This window comes from Lampris incognitus, chromosome 1 (genome assembly GCF_029633865.1).
Source record: "Lampris incognitus isolate fLamInc1 chromosome 1, fLamInc1.hap2, whole genome shotgun sequence".
Taxonomy (NCBI): domain Eukaryota; kingdom Metazoa; phylum Chordata; class Actinopteri; order Lampriformes; family Lampridae; genus Lampris; species Lampris incognitus.
Window position 1 is genome coordinate 107,330,682 of NC_079211.1, and position 24,176 is coordinate 107,354,857.

The following is a 24,176-nucleotide window of genomic DNA, read 5'->3' on the forward strand; positions in this document are numbered from 1 at the left end:
GACAGACCCTTCACACTTTCAGTAGCACCGACACCGGAGAGAACGGAAGGCGGCTGACGGTGCGCCCCTAGTGGTTCAGCGGCATATGCCGATCCCTAGAGCGGTGTGCTGCTCATGTTCCACCGGCACATACCGTTTCGTAACGGCAGGGGCCGCTTGACAGTGGCAGGCCACTGTCATAGGAAGTCACACTGACTGTCACACCAGCACCGCCCCGTGATGCACAGGCAAATTTAATGGCAGTGGGCTAGTTTTACAAGTACTGCCGTAAATGTATATATATTTTTTCTGTCATTATTGATGATGTAAAGGTTGACGGACGAGATCAGGCAGGAGTCTCCGTGGACTGTGATGTTTGCGGATGACATTGTGATCTAGTGAGAGTAGGGTGCAGGTTGAGGGGAGCCTGGAGAGGTGGAGGTATGCACTGGGAGAAGAGGAATGAAAGTCAGTTGGAGCAAGACGGAATGCTTATGCGTGAATGACAGGGAGGACAGTGGAATGGTGAGGATGCAAGGAGTAGAGGTGACGAAGGCGTATGAGTTTAAATACTTGGGGTCAAGTGTCCAAAGTAACGGGGAGTGCAGAAGAGAGCTGAAGAAGAGAGGCAGGCAGGGTGGAGTGGGTGGAGAAGAGTGTCAGGAGTGATTTGCAACAGAAGGGTACCAGCAAGAGTTAAAGGGAAGGTTTACAAGATGGTAGTGAGACCAGCTATGTTATATGGTTTGGAGACGGTGGCACTGACGAAAAGACCGGAGGTGGAGCTGGAGGTGGCAGAAGTGAAGATGATAAGATTTTCATTGGGAGTGACGAAGAAGGACAGGATTAGGAATGAGTATATTAGAGGGACAGCTCAGGTTGGACGATTTGGAGACAAAGCAAGAGAAGCAAGATTGAGATGTTTTGGACATGTGTGGAGGAGAGATGCTGGGTATATTGGGAGAAGGATGCTGAAGATGGAGATGCCAGGCAAGAGGGAAACGGGGAGGCCAAAGAGGAGGTTTATGGATGTGGTGAGGGAGGACATGCAGGTAGGTGGCTGGTGTGACAGAGGAAGATGCAGAGGACAGGAAGAGATGAAACAGATGATCTGCTGTGGCGACCCTGAACAGAAGCAGCCGAAAATAGTAGTAGCAGTAGTCGATTGACAATATTAGCGCAACATAGCGCCGTAAATAAAGGAATAGATGAGTTTCTCGCGTTCCTTTTGTCGGGATATGTGTGATGCTTTTCGGTGTTCAGTGTCTAGTCCGTTTATGATTAAATCCTCCATTCTAGAGTGTAGTTGCTACTAGGAAGCGGTTAAATTTAGATTAAAAAAGGAAGAAGACACAGCTTTCCCTGCCATATTAAGATGGTTATTAGTATCTTTAAGCCATCTGCTCACATCAGCAAGTTTTTTATTTACAGCTACTCATTATAAAGTTACCATTCCTTCTAACAGTAACGATTTCCCCAATACTATCTGGCTACATGTAAATCCAGATTAAGAAGACAAATTAAAATGTGTTCATTCAAACATAATAAATAACTATTTAATAAGACAAAAAACACTCAGCATTAGACGTTGAATCTTTTGGATTCCCTCCCAGGTCTCTTTTGAAAACCTGCACTTTCACAGGAGTCCATCAGTATCTTTTAATGCGGGTTAAAATACTATGTATGTACTTAAATACCAAATCTCAGTGATTAGAAAATACTGCAGTATGAAACAATAGCAATTTTCACAATCACAAGAATGATTGAGATCAACTTTTTAAAAAAAACCTAAAAATACACATTTGTACTTATATATGTGCAGTCCTACAATCAACATGTGTAGGTCTATATGTGTATAAAAAAGACATTACATTCACTCTTTACTCTGATAAAAATACAAATTCCACAGACCCCCCCCCCCCCAGCACAACCATTCACAACCACTTTGGCATATGACTATTTTCTCACATCATTTAGTTTCACACGTTTGTGGCGAAGGGCACACAGAATGAGGCACTCATCTCTCCATTATTTGTCAGTGACAAAGTAAAACTTAAGCGCTTGCCTTCCAAGCAGTTGTAAACATCACTACTTTTAACAAAGCCATATAAAAACTAAGTCATCCCTGCAGTCAGTGTCTTCTCTCACAGGAGTCGTGGAAGTCATAGTCGAGCTCTTTTCAAGTCTTTGTTGAGTTGCGTGCACCGCTCACTCCTCCTTGAGCCGCCTCGCTGAGCTCAGTAAAGCCAGGGGCACGATGAAGACGGCTGAGCTGAGGATGAAACAAGCCTCTGCTCCAGCTATCCAGTAAACTGGGGAGCAAACACAACCATTAAAGATCACATGAGAAATACATCAATCAGCCAAGATATTACAATCATGTCAATTCAATTCAATTTTATTTGTATAGCCTATTATCACAAATTGAAAATTTGCCTCAGTGGGCTTTATAGCAACACAACATCCTGTCCTTAGACCCTCGCATCAGATAAGGAACTACTCCCTAAAAAAAAAAACTTTAACAGGGAGAAAAAAATAGGAAGAAACTTCATGGAGAACAACAGAGGAGAGATCTCTCTCCCAAGTCGGACAGACAAGCAATGGATGTTGTGTGTACACAATTTACAGAATATTACATTGAAAGGGGATAACAGAATTATAATGGAATTATAAGATACATATATGAAAAATATGATGAGGAGGGTGCCAAGCAGTGTCTAGATGCCACCAGAACAACCCAGGACCCGAGCCACATGACCACCATCACCATGTAGACCTAACAGGAGGACAGACTACACATGTGCACACAAGAGAGACTAACATCACACCATTCACCTGCCTAATGTTGTGTAAGTCCACCTTGTGCCGCCAAAACAGCTCTGACCCATCGAGGCATGGACTCCACAAGACTTCTGAAGGTATCCTCTGGTATCTGGCACCAAGACACTAGCAGCAGATCTTTTAAGTCCTGTAAGTTGCAATGATGGCCATCCATGAATCGGACTTGTTTGTCCAGCACATCCCACAGATGCTCAATTGGATTTGGGGAATCTGGGGAATTTGGCAGCCAAGGCAACACCTTGAATTCTTTGTCATGTTTCTCAAGCGATTTCTGAGCAATTTTTGCAGTGTGGCAGGGAGCATTATCCTGCTGAAAGAAGCCACTGTCATCAGGGAATACCGTTGCCTGAAGGGGTGCACTTGGTCTGAAACAATGTTTAGGTAGGTGGTACATGTCAAAGTAACTTCCAAATAATGCCAGGACCTAAGATTTCTCAGCAGAACATTGCCTAGAGCATCACACTGCCTCTGCCGGCTTGCCTTCTCCCCATAGTGCATCCTGGTGCCATCTCTTCCCCAGGTAAATGACGCATATGCATCCGGCCATCCAAATGATATTAAAAAAACATGATTCATCAGATCAGGCCACCCTCTTCCATTGCTCCATTGTCCAGATCTGACGCTCACGTGCCCATTGTAGGCGCTTTTGGTGGTGGAAAGGGATCATCATGGGCATTCTGACTGGTCTGCGGATATGCAGCCCCATAGGCAGCAATCTGCAGTGCACTGTGGTGTTCTAACACCTGCCTATTATAGCCAGCATTAACTTTTTCCACAATTTGAGTTACAGTAGTTCTTCTGTGGGATCAGACCAGACAGGCCAGCCATCACTCCCCAAATGCATCAATAAGCCTAGGATGCCCATGACTCTGTTGCCAGTTCACCTGTTGTTCTTCCTTGGACCAATTTTGGTAGGCACTGACCACTGCATACCAGGAGCACCCCACAAGACCTGTCGTTTTGGAGATGCTCTGACCCAGTCATCTAGCCATCACAGTTTGGCCCTAGTCAAAGTTGCTCAGATCCTTACACTTACCCATCTTTCCTACCTCCAACACATCAACTTCAAGAACTGACTGTTCACTTGGTGCCTTATATATCCCACCCCTTGACAGGTGCCACTGTAATAAGATAATCAATTTTATTCACTTACCTGTCAATGATTGTAATGTTTTGGCTGATCAGTGTCTATTTAAGAATTGACAACCTCCTGACTTTTAAAGCTGAAATCACAACTTTTCTCCCTTAATAAATCGTCATTTTATCCATCTGGATCATGGAGTCAGATTACATAATACTAACTGTCATCTTTACACCAGTGTTGAAATAATTTGCTCCGGTCGCACAAACTGGTGCAGCAGCAAAATCGGATGCGTTGGAAACAACTCATCATCGGCCGCTTCTCTGGGGTCAGGTCACAGTGGCAACAAGCTAAGTAGGGCACTCCAGACATCCTTCTCCCCATCAATGCCCTCCAGCTCCTCCTGAGGGATCCCAAGGCGTTTCCAGGCCAGATTGGACATGTAGTCCCTCCAGCAAGTTCTGGGTGTACCCCGGGGTCTCCTCCAAGTTGGATGTGCCCAGAAAACCTCCAAAGGAAGGCACCCAGGAGGCATCTGAATCAGATGCCTGAACCACCTCAACTGGCTCCTTCCGACGCGAAGGAACAGCGGCTCTACTCCAAGCTCCTCACCCTATCTCATATGGCTGAACCCAGACACCCTATGGAGGAAACTCATTTCAGCCGCTTCTATCCACGATCTCACCCTTTCGGTCACTACCCAAAGCTTATGACCATAGGTTAGGGTTGGAACGAAGATTGACTGGTAAATTGAGAGCTTTGCCTTCCAGCTCAGCTCCCTCTTCACCACAATGATCCGGTACAATATCCGCATTACTGCTGACGCTGCACCAATCCACCTGTCAATCTCCCGCTCCATCCTACCCTCACTCCTGACCAAGACCCTGAGATACTTGAACTCCTTCACTTGAGGCAACAACTCATCCCCAAACCAGAGGGAGCAATCCATAATTTTCCAGTAGAGAACCATGACCTCAGACTTGGGAAGTACTGACTCTCATCCTGGCCATTTCACACTTAGCTGCAAACTGCCCCAGTGCGCAATGGAGGCTGTGTTCTGATGAAGCCAACAAAACAACATCATCTGCGAAGAGCAGAGATGCAGTTCTGAGGTTCCCAAAACAGACACACTCCTCACCTTGGCTGCGCCTTGAGATCCTGTCCATGAATATCACAAACAGAATCGGAGACAAGGGACAACCTTGGCGGAGTCCGACACCCACCCAAAAAGTGTTTGAATTTGTGCTGAGAATACGGACACAGCTCTCAATTTGGTTCTACAAGGACCGGCTGGCTTGTAGCAACTGCCCTGGTACCCCATACTCCTGCAGTACCCCCCACAGAGTGCCCCGGGGTACACGGTCGTAAGCCTTCTCCAAGTCCACAAAACGCATGTAGACTGGCTGGTCAAACTCCCATGCCTCCCTCAGCACTTCCGCAAGGCTAAAGAGTTGGCTCCGTTGTTCCTCGGCCAGGACAGAATCTGCATTGTTCCTCCTGGATCTAAGGTTCGACAATAGGTCGGAGCCTCCTTTCCAGCATCCTAGAGTAGACTTTCCCAGGGAAGCTGAGCAGTGTGATGCCCCGATAATTTGAGCACACCCTTTGGTCCCCCCCCCCTTTTTTTTTTTAAATATGGGAACCACCACCCCAGTCTGCCGCTCCACAGGTACTCTCCCCCACCTCCATGCGACACTGAAGAGGCGTGTCAGTCAAGACAGCCCAAAAATGTCCAGATCCTTCAGCGTCTCAGGGCGATTCTCATCCACACCCGGGGCCTTGCCACCGAGGAGCTTCTTAACTACCTCAGAGACCTCTACCAGGGATATGGGTGGGGCTTCTCCTGAGTCTTCAGACTCCAACTCCTCCACTGAGAACGTGCTAGCCGGGTTCAGGAGCTCCTCAAAGTGTTCTTTCTACCGCCTGACAACATCCCCAGTCCAGGTCAGCAGCTCCTCCCCAGCTGAACACAGCCTGAGTCAAGCCCTGCTTCCCCTTCCTGAGTCACCGGATGGTTTGCCAGAGCTTCCTTGAGGCCAACCAAGAGTCCTCCTTCATAGCCTTGCCGAACTCCTCCCACATCCGAGTTTCTGTTTCCGTGACTGCTGACACCACAGCCCTTCTGGCTTCCCAGTACCTGTCTGCTGCTTCAGGAGACCCCTGGGCCAACCAAGCATGAAAGGCCTCCTTCTTCAATCTGACGGCTTCCCTCACCGCCGGTGTCCACCAGTGGATTCTTAGGTTGCCACCTTCACAGGCACAGATGACCTTATGACCATAGCTCCTACCTGCCGCATCTGCAATAGAGGCTTTGAACATGGCCCACTCAGACTCCATGTCCCCAGTCTCTTTTGGAATACATGAGAAATTCTTCCAGAGGTGGGAGTTAAAGACCTCATGGACAGGGGCCTCCACCAGACATTCCCAGTTCACCCTCACTACACGTTTGGGTTTGCCAGGTCTGTCTGGCAGCCTTTCCTGCCATCTGATCCAACTCACCACCAGGTGGTGATCAGTTGACAGCTCTGCTCCTCTCTTCACCCAAAGAAACAACTCCACCAGAAAAAAATATTGAAACATGATGCCGATGGGGCAATGCTTATGTTGGACAGACAAACAATATGACTGTAAAGCAGTGTTATGATATATTTTGATGAAGTTTGTAATATATTGGACTGCCTGTGTTAGCTTTGGTCTGAAGATTCATTTCTACAAGGGTGGGAATATTTTACTGCTGAGCTGACAGCACATGAGCTACAATGGCTGTTACAACTTGTTTGTAGTCCAAGAAAATCAGTTGCAACAGGTCCATTTCTCTATTGCCTCCTATGTTGCATATTGGAACACCATTCTTCTGTAATATTGATTGTTGAGCAGAATCACCACATTGTCATCACGGTTCGTCATATTGGATAAAATGTCGACAAAAGTTATGGATTGCAGCTTTAAGAACTCAGATATAAACCATACTGGCAGTAACTGGAATTAAAAAGAGATAGGAACAACAACTTTACAAAGTTTGTCCTTTCTGTTAATTTTAGGAGGATGAGAGGATGAAGAATAACCCGCTATTAAATCAGCAAATCACATTTTCAAAGACCATTTCGTTGGACTGCGAATTCTTTGATTCACACTTCTGACAATGATTGCCTTTTCAGGGAGCTTACATACCTGAGGACGACACAATAGGTCCTGATGCTCTGGCCAAGGCTCCTAGACTGCGCAAGATTCCCATGACAGTACCTTTCTGACTGGCTGAACCTGGAGGGGGACATGATCAACTACGTAACCAGATAAAGTGTTTCTGTGATGTAACTGAATCGTTTATGCTTCTCTGTATGAGGATCATGAGATTTTTTTAAGAAAACTTACCATGATCAGAAACAAGTGTTGACAAACATGGAACTACAACTGCTGCAGCTGTGACAAGAGAAAAAATAAAATATGATTGTTTAAAACTTTACTGATCTATTAATGTTCAATATCCATCCATCCAAATATGTCTGAAATGCCATCAATGTCTACCTGTCTGTTTTTTCATACATCATCACAAAATTGACAGTCTGTCAGTCTTATCCTAACATTTTCAGAATCAGAATGAGCAGCATGTTTATTGGCCATGTAGGTTTGCACATACATGGAATTTGACGCCGGTTTCATGGTTAACTCAGTGTACTTAACATAGAATAACAACACTACAATACAAAAATCTTCAGATATATACACAAGGATTGACTACATACAAGTGAAATAAGAGGTGATAAAGTGCAATGGTGCAGACAATATATCAGAGATGCTGAAATAGATGTGAGCAGGTTGCTTACATACATGCCTGAGGTAGATGGACATGACAGAGTTCACCAGTATACGTACAATGTACAGTACAGTATAGTATATACTGGTTGGATTTGTTTGACAATGTGAAGCATTCAGTTGAATGACAGCCCGCAGAAAGAAACTGTTTTTATATCTAGTTGTTTTGGGGTACAGTGCTCTGTAGCACCTACCAGATGAGAGGAGTTGGAACAGGTTGTGACCAGGGTGTGATGGGTCTGCAGTGATGTTGCCTGCCCGTTTCCTTAGTCTGGAGGTGTATAAGTCCCGAATGGAGGGCAGGTTGGCACAATGATTTTCTCAGCAGACTTAACTGTCTGTTGTAGTCTGTCCCTGTCCTGTTCGGTGGCCGATCCAAACCAGACAGTGATGGATGTGCAGAGGACAGACTGGATTATTGCAGTGTAGAACTGAATCAGCAGTTCCTGGGGCAGGTTGAACTTCTTGAGCTGGCAGAGAAAGTACATCCTTTGCTGGATCTTTTTGATGATTGTGTCTATGTTGGATGCCCACCTTAGGTCCTGGGAGATTATGGAACCCATAAATCTGTAGGTTTTCACTGTAGACACTGTGCTGTTGAGTATGGTGAGAGAGGGCAGTGTTGGGGGCTCCTACTGAAGTCCACTGTCTTGAGCGTGTTCACCTCCAGGTTGTTACAGCACACCAGAGGGGGGATGGTCTCCTATAGTTAGTATTGTCTTTCAAACGTGATGCTGGGTCATTGGCAGAAAACCTGTTTTCAACTTTTCAGAGTAGCACCTTTTTGCTACTCTGATCTCCTACGTAAGAGCATTTCTGGCTTTGTTTTACCGGATCCTATCTCCACTTCTGTAGGGTCCAAATTTATTTATACATGCTCAATAATCCAGGTAAGAAAATCAAAGAAAGATGGTTGAATCAGTTCATCTGCACCCAACATTTGTTGAGAGAAATGTTTCATCACTCATCTAAGTGACCTCTTCAGTCTCAACTGACTGCAGGTATCCCCACCCTTATAAACAATACAGTGGCATAAACGACCGAAAACAATCAGTTTCATATGCAAATTCCTGTGAGCATTAACTAAAGTTTCAATGGCAATGTATGCTATTCACAGAGGATTGGGGAATGGTTGCAATCACAGCATTGTAAGATGGCGACAGATGTAGGACAACAGCTGCCTAAGCGTAAACCAGTGATTCCGTTTGTGGCAGGAGTGTCGGAACAGTTGAGATGCATATTTTCCAAACACCGTATCTCAGTTGCTTTCAAACCCCAAAATACGCTGCACCATAAATTGGTTCACCCCAAGGATCGGGTCCCCCAGCACAAACAGAGCAATACAGTGTACACTGTTAAGTTTCAGGAGGATTGCTGTGACTTGTACATTGGGGAAACCAAACAGACACTGGTTTAGAGGGTGGCACAACACAAAAGTGCTAACACGTCAGACCAGGACGCCACAGTCTACACCCGCCCAAATAACTTGTTTGGGTGTCATGGCAAAGTTCAGTCCTTTGGCTAAGACCTCCTTCTCTGATTGGGTAAGTACCTTGTCCGACAGATTCATGATCCATCTGTTCTGCGTTCCGTTTTGTGCTGGATGTTCTGTCTTTTGTCTCCAGGTAAGTATATCTGCTTGGCTAGTGTTGTTGGTTCGTCGCTGTAAGTTTTGAAACTTCCTTGTCTGCCTTTCTTTGGTTTTGTGGTGTTGAGATAGTTGGGCTTTCTTGGTGAAATCAGTGATCCTCTCCAAGACTGCACCAGGCAAGTGGGATGATATTTGCTGGAGTAGTTGGTCAGATTTCTCCTTCAGCCCTTCAATAGTGAAGGGCCCCTCAGGCCCATCGTCAGCAGCATAAACTCGGTCACGTACAACATTGCCAAACACATAGCCAACATCTTGACCCCTTTAGTGGGGGAAACAACTCCCCATATCCAAAACTCCATTGACTTTGTGGACAAGGTCCAAGGTGTAAAACTGGAATCAGATGAAACCATGGTATCCTACGACGTGACCTCGTTATTCACCTGCATCCCAACCATGGAGGCTTTGGAAACTGTGAGGCAACGTTTGCTACGGGACAACACCCTCCACAATAGGACCAACCTCAGCCCAGACCAGATTTGCCAACTACTGGACCTTTGCCTGAACACTACATATTTCCAATTCAGGGGCCAGTTTTACAGACAGAAACACGGCTGTGCAATGGGCTCACCAGTATCGCCCATTGTGGCCAACTTATATATGGAAGAGGTGGAACACAGGGCCCTGAACTCCTTCAGAGGAACACCTCAGAGCCACTGGTTCGGATATGTGGACGACACATGGGTCAAAATCCAAACACAAGAGGTGCAAGCGTTTACCAAACACATCAACTCAGTGGACAAGAACATTAAGTTCACAAGGGAAGACGTAAAGAACAACAATTTGCCCTTCTTGGACTGTGACGTCCACATTGGGGAAGACAGGAGCCTCCACATTGGGGTTTACAGGAAACCTACACACACAGACCAATATCTACTTTTCGACTCACACCACCTGCTGGAACACAAACTGGGCATCATCAGAACTCTGCAACACAGAGCTGACAATGTGCCCAGCAGCACTCAGGCCCAACGAGAAGAACACAAACACCTGAGGGGCGCTTTAAAAACCTGCGGCTACCCCAGTTGGACCTTTGTGAAAACTGCAACACATTCCAAAAAGACCAACCAGGAGAACTTTCAACAAACACCGCATCCCGGTATACTTCAAACCCAGCAACACACTCCGACAAAGACCGGTTCATCCCAAAGACCGTGTATCACACACCCGGAAAAGCAGTCTGGTGTATGCTGTACAATGCAATGAGGATTGCACTGACCTATACATAGGAGAAACCAAACAACCACTACACAAACGGATGGCCCAACTAAGAAGGCCAAACTCCTCAGGACAAGACTCAGCAGTCTATCTACACCTAAAGGAGAAGACACACTCCTTCGAGGACAGCAACGTACACATTTTGGACAGAGAAGATAGATGGTTTGAAAGAGGGGTGAAGGAAGCCATCTATGTGAAACTGGAAAAACCACCCCTCAACAGAGGAGGACGTCTGCAACACCACCTATCTCCCACTTACAATGCCGTCCTTTCATCTCTACCCAGGAGACTCAAGAAGCTTAGCCTCCAAGAACAACAGTCGGTCACTAACGGCTCCAACGACTCTCATGACCACTGAATAATGAAGTTGAAACTAACACCCCCAACGACCGTCACTGCTAAACAAATGCAAATCAATAGCTCCGATGGCGACGGGCACGGCTGGACATCGGAGCACAGGAGAACCACACATATCAATAGCTCCGATAACGACGGACGCGACCAAACATTGGTACACAAAAGAGCCACTTGGCTCTGTTAGCGACGGGCGTTGGTAAACATCGGAACACAAAGAGCCATGGACATCTATAGCTCTGACAACAACTCCAAAGAGGATAAATTCTGAGTCTCATCACCAGCCCGTCAGACTACCTTGGTCTAGTCAGAAAGCTACGAACTGAGGAAGCCTCTTGGATGAGAGGCGAAACGTCTTCACAGATATATACCAAGTCTAGTTGCACTTGATTCAACTCCTTTGGATAATTTGAGAGGGAAATTAAACTTCAAGAAATTGTGTTCGACCAACTTTGAAGAGCATGGACATTTCAATTTGTGGGGTAAAATTGTGGAACAGTTTGAGTATGGAACTCAAACAAAGTACAAACATTATGCAGTACAAGAAGTACAAAGGTCTGATTTTCAAGAGATATAGGGACGATGAAGGCGGCACGGTGGCGCAGTGGTTAGCGTGGTCACCTCATAGCAAGAATGTTCTGGGTTCGAGCCCCAGGGTAGTCCAACCTTGGGGGTTGTCCCGGGTTGTGCTCTGTGTTGAGTTTGCATGTTCTCCCCGTGTCTGTGTGCTCCGGTTTCCTCCCACAGTCCAAAGACATGTAGGTCAGGTGAATCGGCCATACTAAATGCCCCTAGGTGTGAATGTGTGGGTGTGCGTGTGTGTATGTCGGCCCTGTGTGATGGCCTGGTGGCCTGTCCAGGGTGTCTCCCCGCCTGCCGCCCAGTGACTGCTGGGATAGGCTCCAGCATCCCCGCGACCCTGAGAACAGGATAAGCGGATCGGCTAATGGATGGATGGATGTATAGTAGCTGAATTAACTTAAGAGTAGGTGAGAAGGGGTAGGAAAAAATAAGTGTATACTTCCTCCTACTCCTTTTCCAACATGTAACAAGTAATCTGACACATACGGAGATTTGTTCGTTGAGTTTGATGTGTGGATTTGTTGATCACTTCAGATTATTGGCAATGGCTTATCTCTATGTTATATCCTGCTTATTAGTGTTCGAAATAAACCATCATTCATTCATTCAATCCCGATAGGTCCGTTTCGCGGTCCGCCCACTGCAGCAGAAGAAGTGCGCTGTCCGTAATATGCTCACTAAGCCAGGTTTCAGTGAGACACAGGGCGGCAGATCTGGAAAAGGCTGAGTTTTTCCCACTCATGAGTAGGAGTTCGTCCATCTTGTTTGGCCAAAGAGCGGACATTTGCCAGGTGGATTGATGGGAGCGCGGTTCTAAATCTCCGCTGTCGCAGTTAAACGAGTGCTCCAGCTCGCTCACCCCTTCGTAGATCAAGACCTCGGCAAGACTTTAATTAAAATCTTCAATTAAAGTGGATAAAAATGTCTGTTCAGTTTGTCCAGTGGACAGTTGGAGGCGTAAAAGTTCTTCCAGGCTGTATGTGATCAATGAGTGGACGCTATAAACTAAAAAAGTAAACAAAAACCAGAAAAAGTACAAGAGAGCGTAGAACTGAGGCTACCGTCTTCGATACCATATTGACGACCATATTGATGCCATATTTTGCATAGTAATAGAGCTCAGAAAAGTGTCTGCACATGAAAAACGGATGAGAGTTCAGGTTGGATGAGGATTCCCTTGCAGGCAGTGTGTCAGCTTGCCAAAGAGAACAACAAGAAGTTTTAGGGAATTATTAATTTCTTTGGCTGTTACTAAGCAGAATCCTCACAGGCAGCACTACTGTATTTGGCATATTTCATCTTGTGCTATTAAAGTTTTGCAGGTATTCTTTGCATATTCTGCAAAACTTGCACTGTAGTAGAGTCGTAATAACGTGGGTAATCTTGTTACCTACTTTCAGTCTCAGTTTAGTATAGATGCAGTTTCTACAGAAACAGCAACTTATCTGGACACAGAACTTCCTGGTAAAATAAACACTTCATTCGTCATATAGAATGCACTGGCTGGTTCTTCTATGCATGACTGTCAACTGGACCAGTGCTAGCAGGAAAACTGACTCACCGAAAGAGTACAATGCAAGGCCGATGTACAGTACTGTCAGATTCCATGCTAGTCCAATGAGAACAAATGCTGGAATCAGTGCCGTGATTGCCTAAAAGAAAGAAAATCAGCATCAATTAAGAGAATGTTTCCAGGGCAGCGTATTGTGCTGAAACAAACTGAAGAACAGTAATAACTAACATTACCATCATAAAAAAGAGAATAACCTACCACTCCAACAATCTTTATATGCTGCCCAGGTTTGATCCTGCGAGCATAACCCCCTTGGATCAAAGCCATGGTAACACCAATAAAGAAGAACATCTTTCCCTGCTGCATACTGTGGTGAAAACACACACACACACACACACACACACACACACGCACACACACACACACAAATATTTGAGAATACTTCTGTAATATTCGATGCTGTTGCAACATTGAATTACAAGCTGCACCCTCTGAAACCATACCTTGTAAACTGGAAACGCTGATGAGTCAAGAAGCAGAGTGTAAACTCAAGGCCAGAAAACAGGAAGAGGTAGGTGAAATAGACCAGACCCAAGACCCTGAGCTTTTGCTTCCCTGAAAGTGTGCAGAAACAATCCCCTGCCTGTTATCAACATCTCAAAGTTAATATGTTATTCATCTAAAATGGGCGCCAACTGTGTGTTCATATGTTGCACAGAGGGAAGTCTGTACTCGACTTACTTTCTTTGGAGGGTGAGTCATCTGTCCTGGTTACGGCTGAGAAATGGAACAAAGCTACTGGGTTCAGCAGGTCCCCCGAGTCTCGGGGCCCCGAAGAAGCCTAGGGTGAAACAGTGAGAAAAAAAAAGAGCTGTCATCAAACTGTTGGTTCTTTAGCCTTGGTTGTCCTTCAACCCAACTCAAGCCCTATGACGGCAAGTATCCACCCTGCTGAAGTGTCCTTGACCAAGTTACTAAATTCCTTTTAACTTTTCTGCTGCTGCCCTTGATCTTAAACCTCCAAAACTCTCAAAATATGCTGTATTACTGAAATCTAATGGTCATGATGTGGATTACCTAAAACTATTAAATGCCGAGTAAGAGCTTAAATATTTCCATTGTCCCCCGTGCTTCCTGACTGATCATCTGATGGTTTGTCTTGCATCCAGTGGCCTGAAATATACATGTACTTGGTTAAGAAGCTAAGTGTGTGCACAAAAGATAAGATTAGGGATTAATCATCAATCATTGGATATGTGGTGGCCTGTCTCAGAGATAAGACAGTGATATTGGGGAATTCTACACGCTATTCTTTGATGTTCTGCCTAGCCAGCGACAAGGCTGCATGTCAAACTATTACCACGCTTGGGTAGTCACGAGTAAGACTCAGGAATCAGGAATACGTTGTCGTTGCACCTCATGTACTTGCACACATGAAATGAAACTGTGACCGAGCTATTTTCTCACCCGGTGCGGGATTCTATCTGAGGTGTACTGCACCACAAGGTGACATCGCTAACCGCTCGACTAAAGGGGCCGACCCCCTGCCGATCGACCAGTGAGTCTTTTGTAGTTTACAGTAGTCACCTTCTCCCAGAGGCGCACCCTCACGCTTTGTTATTCCCGTGCTCTGATGAGACTCATCAGGATCTGCACGCTTCCGGACACTTCCGGATCCCACCGCTGCCACCAATGTAACCAAGCTATTTCCTCACCCAGTGCAGGATTCGATCCGAGGTGTACTGCACCACAAGGCGACATAGCTAACCCCTCGACTTAAGGGAGCGGACCCCCTGCCGAGCGGCCAGTGAGTCTCTTTTGTAGGTTACAAAATGAAATGCCATTTCCCACAGCAGCGCAACGTGAAGACAAAAAACACATTCAAAATCTACAAGCACTACAAGAACACACATATTCAAACTAACACATATGTATATCCAAACTAAACTAAAAAAAATCACTGTCTGAATGCTAGCCAGGACGACGGCCGGAACTGCCGGTCTGCATGGGCTAGCAGTTAGCCTAGGTTGCCCTGCTTCCACGTCGTCAGACCGCCCTCGGTGTGCCAGTCCTCACAGCCTCGCTACTAAAGGTGACCAGGCGTTTTCTGTGAAGAGCCCCACAGCCGTGGAAATCCCTACCTGAGGAAACTAGGCTAGCAAACTCACTGCCTTCTTTTAAATCACCTCTTAAAACTTACTTTTACAGGAAGGCTTTTTTAATAGTAAATCCATTGTTGCCCTTTTTTTTTTATCTTGTACTAACAGGACTTGGTTGCTCCTGTTAGAACCAAACGCTCTAAACCAGTGACAGAGCCATGGCTCAATGACACTACCCGCGCTCTTAGACGCACATGTAGACGTGCTGAGAGAAAGTGGAAGAAAGACAAACTTCATGTCTCCTTAGGAATTCTAAGAGACTGCTTATCAGAGTAACAGAGAGCCATTAAATCTGCAAAACACAGTTTCTATCGAACCTTGTGTCCAACAATTGTCCTAGGCCTAAGGTTCTTTTTAAGACTATTAACTCTCTTATAAATCCATGTGAGTCTCCTTGCATCGTGCCAACGCCCACGCTCTGTGAAGAATTTCTTAAAAGTTTTTACAGATAAGATCTCTGCTATTAGGGCCTCACCACCTTCTGCGGCCTCAGATCCTGCTATTTATTCTATGTGCCCAGCTGTCTTAGAGCAGTTTGAGCCCGTGTCCCCCTCCTTTATATCTGAGGTAGTTAATCATTTGAGGCCTTCAGATTGCCCCCTTGACAGTATTCATAACACCTCTCTTCTCTCAGGCTGTGTTCCTGCTGCTTTCAAACGTGCTGTAGTACAGCCCCTCATCAAACAGAGCAATCTTGATCCCTCTGTTCTTTCTAATTTTAGGCCAATTTCTAAGCTGCCTTTTCTTTTAAAAGTCTTAGAGAAAGCAGTTTATGTACTATTACAAATGCAACCTAGAAATTAAGGGCATTTGTGAAAAGTTCCAGTCTGGTTTTAAATCACGTCACAGCACTGAAACAGCCCTTTTAAGAGTTTTGAATGATCTTCTTTTAACTGTGGACTCTGGGAACTCTGCTGTTCTGGTGCTTTTGGACCTGACTGCTGCCTTTGACACGGTTGACCATAATATTCTTTTATCATGTGTTGAGCAATGTGTAGGCATTAAAGGCACCATCCTAGAATGGTTCAAGTCTTACTTGTCAAATAGAAGCTTTTCTGTCCATATAGACCAATTCTCTTCAGCTGCGGCCCCACTTAACTGTGGGGTCCCCCAAGGCTCCATTTTGGGCCCCATTCTCGTCTCATTGTATATGCTGCCCTTGGGGTCCATTTTTTAAAAACATAATATGTCTTTTCATTGTTTTGCTGATGATTTGCAAACAGCAGAGATTCTATACAGGCTTTGCTGAGTTGTTTAAAGGATGTCAAAACATGGAAGGAGTTAAATTTCCTGAAATTAAATCAAAATAAGACTGAAATTATTGTATATGGACAGCCTGATCTGCTGGATGGTTATGATAGCACTCTTGGCCCTTTAGCTTCCTCCAGTCACTCCTCTGTTAGGAATCTTGGGGTGATTTTTGACAGCTCTTTTAACTTTGACAAACAAATAAGCTCAGTAGTCAAAACAAGTTTTTTCAATTACGACTTCTGGGAAAAGTAAAGGCCTATCTCCCTCCAAATGATCTTGAAAGGGTAATTCATGCATTTATTACCTCTCGTCTAGATTATTGTAACTCATTGTAGCCCAGTGGATAAAGTGAGCTATGAGCATTTACTGAATAAGTTAAAACAGAATAAGTTAAATGAATAAATAAGATTACAGTACATTCAATAAATAAGCTACAGCTCATTTCATGGTTATGTACACGTTTATTTACAATGGTTATAAGTTATGATATGTACAACTTACAAGCTCTAACGTGAGCTAATTCATGAGCCTGGTTTATTTGATGTGTACAATATACAGTACGTGTTGCTAGCTTGGTTGTTAGGCTTACAGCCTAACTGATGTTAAATGTCATTCATTCCTTTCTTTTCTTTCATTGTTACGTCTGTAATATTTAGCCAACCAAAATGTATGCTGAGATAAAGGGGCGGGACTTAGTACTACGACGTTAGGTCGCGTGAAGTAGAGTCAGAACGCGTGAGGACGACGCTGAGGGAAGCTGCTATTCTGTATTGTGAGCTGTTTGTACATAACGTCGGGATCAACAGAGCGTTATCCGTGGGATGTATGTGCTAACTGGATGTACAAGAGGTAAATATGTTTCTTGTGATGTTTGTGAACTGTAACTCCCCGTTATAGTGTAATATGAATGTTGTAATAGCTAATCGCGGCAAGCGGTTAGCTTAGCATAGTGACGTTGGCTAGGTTGCTAACGTTAGTTTGAGTGACAAGTTGATGCTAGATCAAATCGAGATGGTATTTGGACTTGGTAGCTCAGTGTATCCTGTTGATTCAGGATTTGGACATAGTCGAAGGTGAGAGACCAAGGACCAGGAAAGCTCTCCGTTGGGACGACTGCGGAGACCGCGTCCTTCCCCTGGTGTGCCTGTGACTGTCCGGTGGTTTCTTCACGCCCTCACTCATTCTCCTGTACTCGCAGCAGAGCGCTGGACCCCCCCCCCCCATCTCTGCCTCTCTACGCCTCTCTTCGGCCCCCTCTTCCCCACTCCGTTTCCACGGATACGTGAGTACTGAAATTAAGCACGTGCTATTTTGTTTATGCTTGTGTCCAGAAACAAGCAAAGCGGGCAATTACAGTTTTAAGGCCTCACCGCTCACAAGCAATGTCAGGCCTGCAACGGTAACGTTACACTTGGACTGCACTACTTTGTGTGAGAGTGTGTGTGTGCGAGTTTATTTTGGTTTTATTGGTATATGTACAATTTGTCTTTACATTGATTGAGTTGACAACAGAGTTTTATTGGAAATATTGATTATTATTGAATAGAATTGGAACAGGCTTTGAGCCATTTGTTTATACATATTGTGACATTGTCTATTATTATTATTATTATTATTGACTGTTGATAATTCCACACTACAAATATTTTACATTAACATCTGGTTGATAAATACCTACCTTGTGGTATATTTGACTTTAAAGCAAATGTGTTGCGTCATAGACATTTAGAATAGACAATTCATAGTGGTATTAAAATATAAATACATTTAAAGGTTTAAAAGGAAGTCATATTCAAACTATTTCCACACAGTTAATGGAGGCACCGCCAATAGTTATAATATAAGTTAAGAATTAAGAAACACTTGGTAACAATTTAAACAGTGTATTACTTCAGGTAATAGCGCCACTTATTTAAAGCAGAACCCAGGCCCCACCTATATGGTAGGGGTTACATCATTGTATGTTGGCGTAGCTCAGTCGTCGCTTCGTCGCCTGCAGCTTGTACAAAATGCAGCTGCTCGCCTGCTGACAGGAAAGAAGCGACGTGATCACATAACGCCTGTACTGGCCTCCCTTCATTGGCTTCCTGTCTGTTTTAGGATCCAGTTTAAGATTTTATTACTTGTTTTCAAGTCTTTAAATGGGCTGGCATCATCTTATTTATCTGAGCTAATTATCATACACCAGTCAGAGCACTCACGTCAGAAAACCAGATGCTCTTACATGTTCCCGAGATCCAGGCTTAAGAATAGGGGTGACAGAGCCTTTGCAGTTGCTGCCCCTGATCTCTGGAACAACTTACCAGTACACATAAGATCTGCTCAGACCCTAGAGACTTTTAAATCTTGTTTAAAGACCTACCTCTTCTCGCTGGCATTCAATTCAAGTTGAGCTAGACACCGTGATTTTATTGTGGAAATATACTTTTACTCTTGTGTTTTATTGTTTACATTTTAATTTATTTATTTTACTATGTCTTTTTTTACATATAATTTTATATTCATATGTGTTACTTATTTCATATTGTATTTTAAGCTTGTGCAGCACTTTGGTTCAACTGTGGTTGTTTTAAATGTGCTATATAAATAAACTTGACTTAACTTTTATCATTTTACATTTTAATTCTTTATATTTTTCTTTCATCACCTTATTTTAATGGTTTTCATCATAATCCTTGTTTTATCAGCTTTTGCTTCTCTACGTTTTATTTATGCTCTTGTGATTTTATCCTGACCATGTTTTACCTTGTTCTGTAGAGCGGATCTGGCATTATGTCCTATATTTTTATTGTATTTTGTTGTTTTATCTTGACTACGTGCATTATTTTATCCTGTTGTGTAAGGCACCTTGTAACGTTGTTTAGAAAGGTGCGATATAAATAACGTTTATTATCAGTATTATTATTATTATTATATAGGTGAAAACTGCACATGTATGGCTAGGTAAGTAAATTACATTCTCTTTGGTATTAAAGTTATTTTTCCACTATGCTTTCTGTGACTCATGTGAGGCTTGAGTTCTAGTGGCTGTATAGAGAGTCTACATAAACTGTATAAAATTAAACTGGAGCCGTGTTTGCTTTGTTCTTCTATTCTAGCAGCCCAGTACACAAAAGGAGGACATTATCGAGGCTCGGGTCACGAGGAATGGCTCTGTGCATGAGATCTTGAATGATTTGATTTTCCTAGTTTATCTAAGTGTTCCTCCCAACATACACATATTTACATGTATCTCCATAGAACCTTGGTTTTACTCTGGTGGCAACATTTTTTCAACATTTGGAGAGACAAGTCTTTTTTTGGGGGGGGGGGATTTTTTTCCCCATTTGTCTCCCCAATTATACCCAGCCAATTTCACCACTCTCCCAAGCCATCCCGATCTCTGCTCCACCCCCTCTGCCGATTCGGGGAGGGCCACGTGCCTCCTCCAATTACACGTGGAATTGTCAGCCGCTTCTTTTCACCCGACAGTGAGGAGTTTCACCGGGGGAACGTAGCGCGTGGGAGGATCACGCTATTCCCCCCAGTTCCCCCTCCTCCCTGAACAGGTGCCCCGACCGACCAGTGGAGGCGCAGGCACAGCCATTTGTGTCTGTAGGGATGCCTGGCCAAGCCGGAGGTAACACAGGGATTCGAACCGGAGCTCTCCACGTTGGTAGGCAACGGAATAGACCGCTATGCTACCCCAACACCCCCAGAGACAAGTCTTTTAACTGCAATGTGATACTTCATTGTACTTAGCGGTCTGTCAATGTTAATTTTACGTGTGTGTGTGTGTGTGTGTGGATGGGTGGTGATGGTGGGTTGGGGAGTCTGGTATGTAAGAATTTGCTTTTGAGGTCTTTGCTTTTAGTGTTTCTCTGGGCGTAATTCAGAAAAATGTCCGAGATAGGAGGTGCCTACACAATAATCCCAATGAATTACCTAAGGTTTGTACATTGGTGATATCTCTAAACAGCATATAAGAGAGTTACATCAGATCTTGAGAACTTGTAAAAGCTACTGACACTGGATGCCTCACAAAGCCCATATAACGCACAGCCCGATAAACAGACACTTGTACCCTGAGATAAAACCATACTTGTATCGCTCAGTCAATCACCTTTCGGAGAGGTACATCCCAAGTTCACTTGTGCGGGCAGAGTCGGCATTATCATTGCCAGAGCTAACCTTGTGGTCCTTGGTGAGAGTCTCGGGGAGCAGGAACCAGATGAAGAAGAGATCTGCGGCGCTGAAACCCAGGGCCATCAGAGCCGGCACTTTGTAAAACTCCTCCCCTTTACCGGAATTGACGGCAAAGTAAGCCCCCATCAGAGGACCCACAGTAAACCCCAAGGAGAAGGCAACACCAATCATGGCCTGTTTAAAACAAGATTATAACTGACATTTTCCGCATTTAGCTGATGCCCTTATTCTGACTGATTTATAGTGAGTGCAACAACTGACAGTGAAGAAGTTAAGGGTCAAAAGCTGTAGCGCCCTAATGACACAAAAGATGTGACGAAACATTCCTGTGACCCTACAACAAAAATGTATAACACTGATTTGACATGCAGACATTTAGAAAAAGATGAGCACTCATCCAAGTACATCACTCTTATTGACAACATGAAAATATCAAATTATCAATAAGGCCCAATTAAAAGAAAAATTGCCTACCATTCCACGATTCCGCGCCTTCGGGCAGGGTAAGTCAGCTACAACAGCAGTGCAGAGGCTGACGTTGCCCTTACAGATGCCCCCAATCACTCGGAACAACAGGAACATGCTGAAGCTCCGGGAAACTGCCCAGATAGCATAGGAGGACATCAGCCCTAACTGGAACACAAGGCCCTTGATGAGTATGGACTGAACGGAGTAAATTTGTCACACAAGTTAAAAAAAGAACTGTTCCAGTTTCTATTCGACTGGCAACAGTAAAGCCATCTAACCTGTCATCAAAGAAGGAATTCAACTTAACATACAAAGCCCTCATTACTGTCACTGGCATTATCAACGCTACTAGTATTTTCTTAAAATCGGGTTGCTCGTACAGTTGTCGCTCAGTGATAAAATACCATGAGAAAAGACATAGGGACTGATCCCTTTAAGCAAATGTCAGTTGGTCTAATGAAAGACTGCAGTACAGCCAGGCTGACTGAAGGGGTTTTCTCACTGTGGTCAGAATGAGCAGCGGTCGTCGGCCATAGCGGTCTGACGCAGCCCCAGTTAGAGGGGACGACAGGAACTGAAGCAGAGAGAAGACCGATCCAATCAGGCCTGAAAACAAAAACAATATAGAAACCAGAAAAAAACAAAAACCCATCAGACCAAAGTCCAGGGACGAGGCCATCCTTTGGAATCTTCAAATTCTGTCTATAATCCATTGTCACATAGTGCAGCGACAAATGCCTCTGTCAGAGTAAGATAAATTAGCATCCATCTCACAGGTGTCTACACACCTCCAAACAGGACACTGTTGTACTTTCTCTCCATAGGAATGCCAACGGCCTCTCTGAACCAGTCCACGATGCTCTGCAGGGACTGATACACAGTGTCCTGACCAACAAGAGAGACAGAAAAAAAAAACATATTACACAAAGCAACAGAGGGCAAATACTGCTTGAACAACAGCAAACAGGCCACTGCAACGTGAGTCAGCGTGCAAATTGAAATGCAGACACGCGCAGCTGACTCAGTTACACACGTTTTCATTCAGTCACGGTATTTCACAGACAATATTTTGCACACAAAACCTCCTTGTTCAAATGCTTCACATTTTAAAGCCTTTGACCAAGAAGCTCTAAATCTAAAAAGGGATGGATGGACGAATGAGTGCATGGCTGCACCAATTCTGTCATGGGGCAGGATGAATGAACTTTATGTCCTGAGGAAAGACTAACCTCTGTTTGTCCATAGTGGTCCAGAATGGAAGGCAGGAGAGGCAGAATCAAGGTAAAGCCCAACAGGTCCAGCAGGAGGCTGATAAAAACGATTCTGATGACCCGGGATGAGAAGGGGCCCCCGTCCTCTTGAGATTCCGTCATGCTTGACAGTCACCTTGCTGAATAATATATCTTCACTGTTCAGAAGAAGATCCAACATGTTAGGGAATGGGCAGTGATCTGAATACCTGTTCACATCATACAAAAGGGTCCAGTAAGGAACGTTATTAGTGTTCTACCAAACAAGGCCCTGAGCTGAACATATGGGCTGAGGTCGCGTGAGGTTTTTCCATGGCCAGTGTAGTTCGATAGGTCCAGTACAAAAAGTAGAGGTTTGAGCTTTCATTGCCATTGTAACCCAACAGGTATAGTACGGCACCACATCAGCTGTGGCCATCCACACCAAATCTGGAGGCAGGCACAGAACTACTAGGTGCTTTGGTTTAAAGCAACCCAAAAGAAAAAAGGACAAAGAACAGATGGTTGTACAAGGGAGAAGGAGCAAACCAGTAAAGTTGCTTTAGATCACACAGACCTCGGTGATGATGTTCTATTAGTTATGAACTCTTACGATAACCCCCCATGAAATACGAGGACATCATTGAAGGGAGAAGGTGGTGACACAAGGAAGGAGGAAATAACTTCTGTAAATGTCCTGCTCGCAGTTTGTTACTGTCTCTACTTTCAAGGGGAGTTTTGTTGATTTGCGAACATTTTTGGGGTAATAATTAGAATATCTTATGCTCCTGACGCATTTTATCCGTACTAAAAAATAATACTAATAATAACAATAATCGTCGTAGCCAATCATAACAGCCCAGACTGATAACACCTCGCGCATTTTTCTTTCGTGTTCGAGGGAATATGCAGACACGCGGAGGACTATCCATCAGTATACTCACGCTAATCCCGGAGGTGCGGAAGTCTGCGCGTCAGGCTACCGCGGAGCTGCAGGACTCCTCCGACCGGTACGGCTCCCTTACCGCTCCGCTCCATTATAAAGACCAGGAAGCGGTGTCCCGTTTCATGTGGGTGACAACAACGTGACGTATGTACACACAGAAAACACGGGGGAGCGTCTCCGCACACACTAACTCGGAAACCACGTGATTACACCAAACTACCTGGGCTGTTGCTTGAAAAGCTAAATTTAACTCCAAACACAACCATTACCTAACCTTATCCCTAACCTAACAATCCCTGATGGGCAAGCATTTAAAAACAACTGATGCCCGTTGGTGAGTGTTTGCTCATAGCCACACCTGAATCAGAAGGACCTGGCGGCCTGTCCAGGGTGTCTCCCCGCCTGCCGCCCAATGACTGCTGGGATAGGCTCCAGCATCCCCGCGACCCTGAGAGCGGGATAAGCGGTTCAGATAAGGGATGGGTGGATCCATTTATCTCGCTATGCTTACATCTCTTTGTCCCAAGCTCTGCCCAGCACTTAAAGGTGGTTTTTCGCCTTTAGGTGGGAGAACCCTCACTCAAGTGGTACAGCATTTAGATTGTAAACTGTCAGTTATGAGTCGGAGAGGAGGTTTATTAAACCATTTAAACTGCATAGAAAAGGACGCTAAGGGGTGCAACAACGCTTCGCTCCAAAAACAAAGTACACACAACCAGTCAGTAACCAGCGCACGCATCCCCCCCCCCCGAGCGCTCCACCAACCACAGACACGCACACTGACCGACATAACATGCATTCCCGTGATTGGCAGAGAGTAGGGGGACGACAACTCCGCTAACAGAACTCACAGCAGTACCGGGTCGCTACAAGATAATAATAATAATAATAATAAATCAATCTTATGAT

At 44.7% G+C, this 24,176-nt stretch overlaps 1 protein-coding gene across 1 annotated transcript; it reads right to left on the reverse strand.

Moving 5' to 3' along the window:
• Positions 1 to 1,401: 1,401 nt before the first annotated feature.
• On the reverse strand, positions 1,402 to 23,342 carry mfsd10 (major facilitator superfamily domain containing 10). The gene is made up of 13 exons (XM_056289692.1): positions 23,266 to 23,342; positions 22,322 to 22,500; positions 21,881 to 21,977; positions 21,595 to 21,698; positions 21,099 to 21,257; positions 20,610 to 20,798; positions 13,771 to 13,870; positions 13,533 to 13,644; positions 13,288 to 13,396; positions 13,078 to 13,168; positions 7,274 to 7,321; positions 7,073 to 7,162; positions 1,402 to 2,291 (listed from the first exon to the last, which is right to left on the reverse strand). Exons 2-13 carry the CDS (start codon positions 22,463 to 22,465, stop codon positions 2,188 to 2,190), a joined length of 1,347 nt encoding a protein of 448 aa, XP_056145667.1. The 5' UTR covers positions 22,466 to 22,500; positions 23,266 to 23,342; the 3' UTR covers positions 1,402 to 2,187.
• Between the last annotated feature and the right edge of the window lie 834 nt (positions 23,343 to 24,176).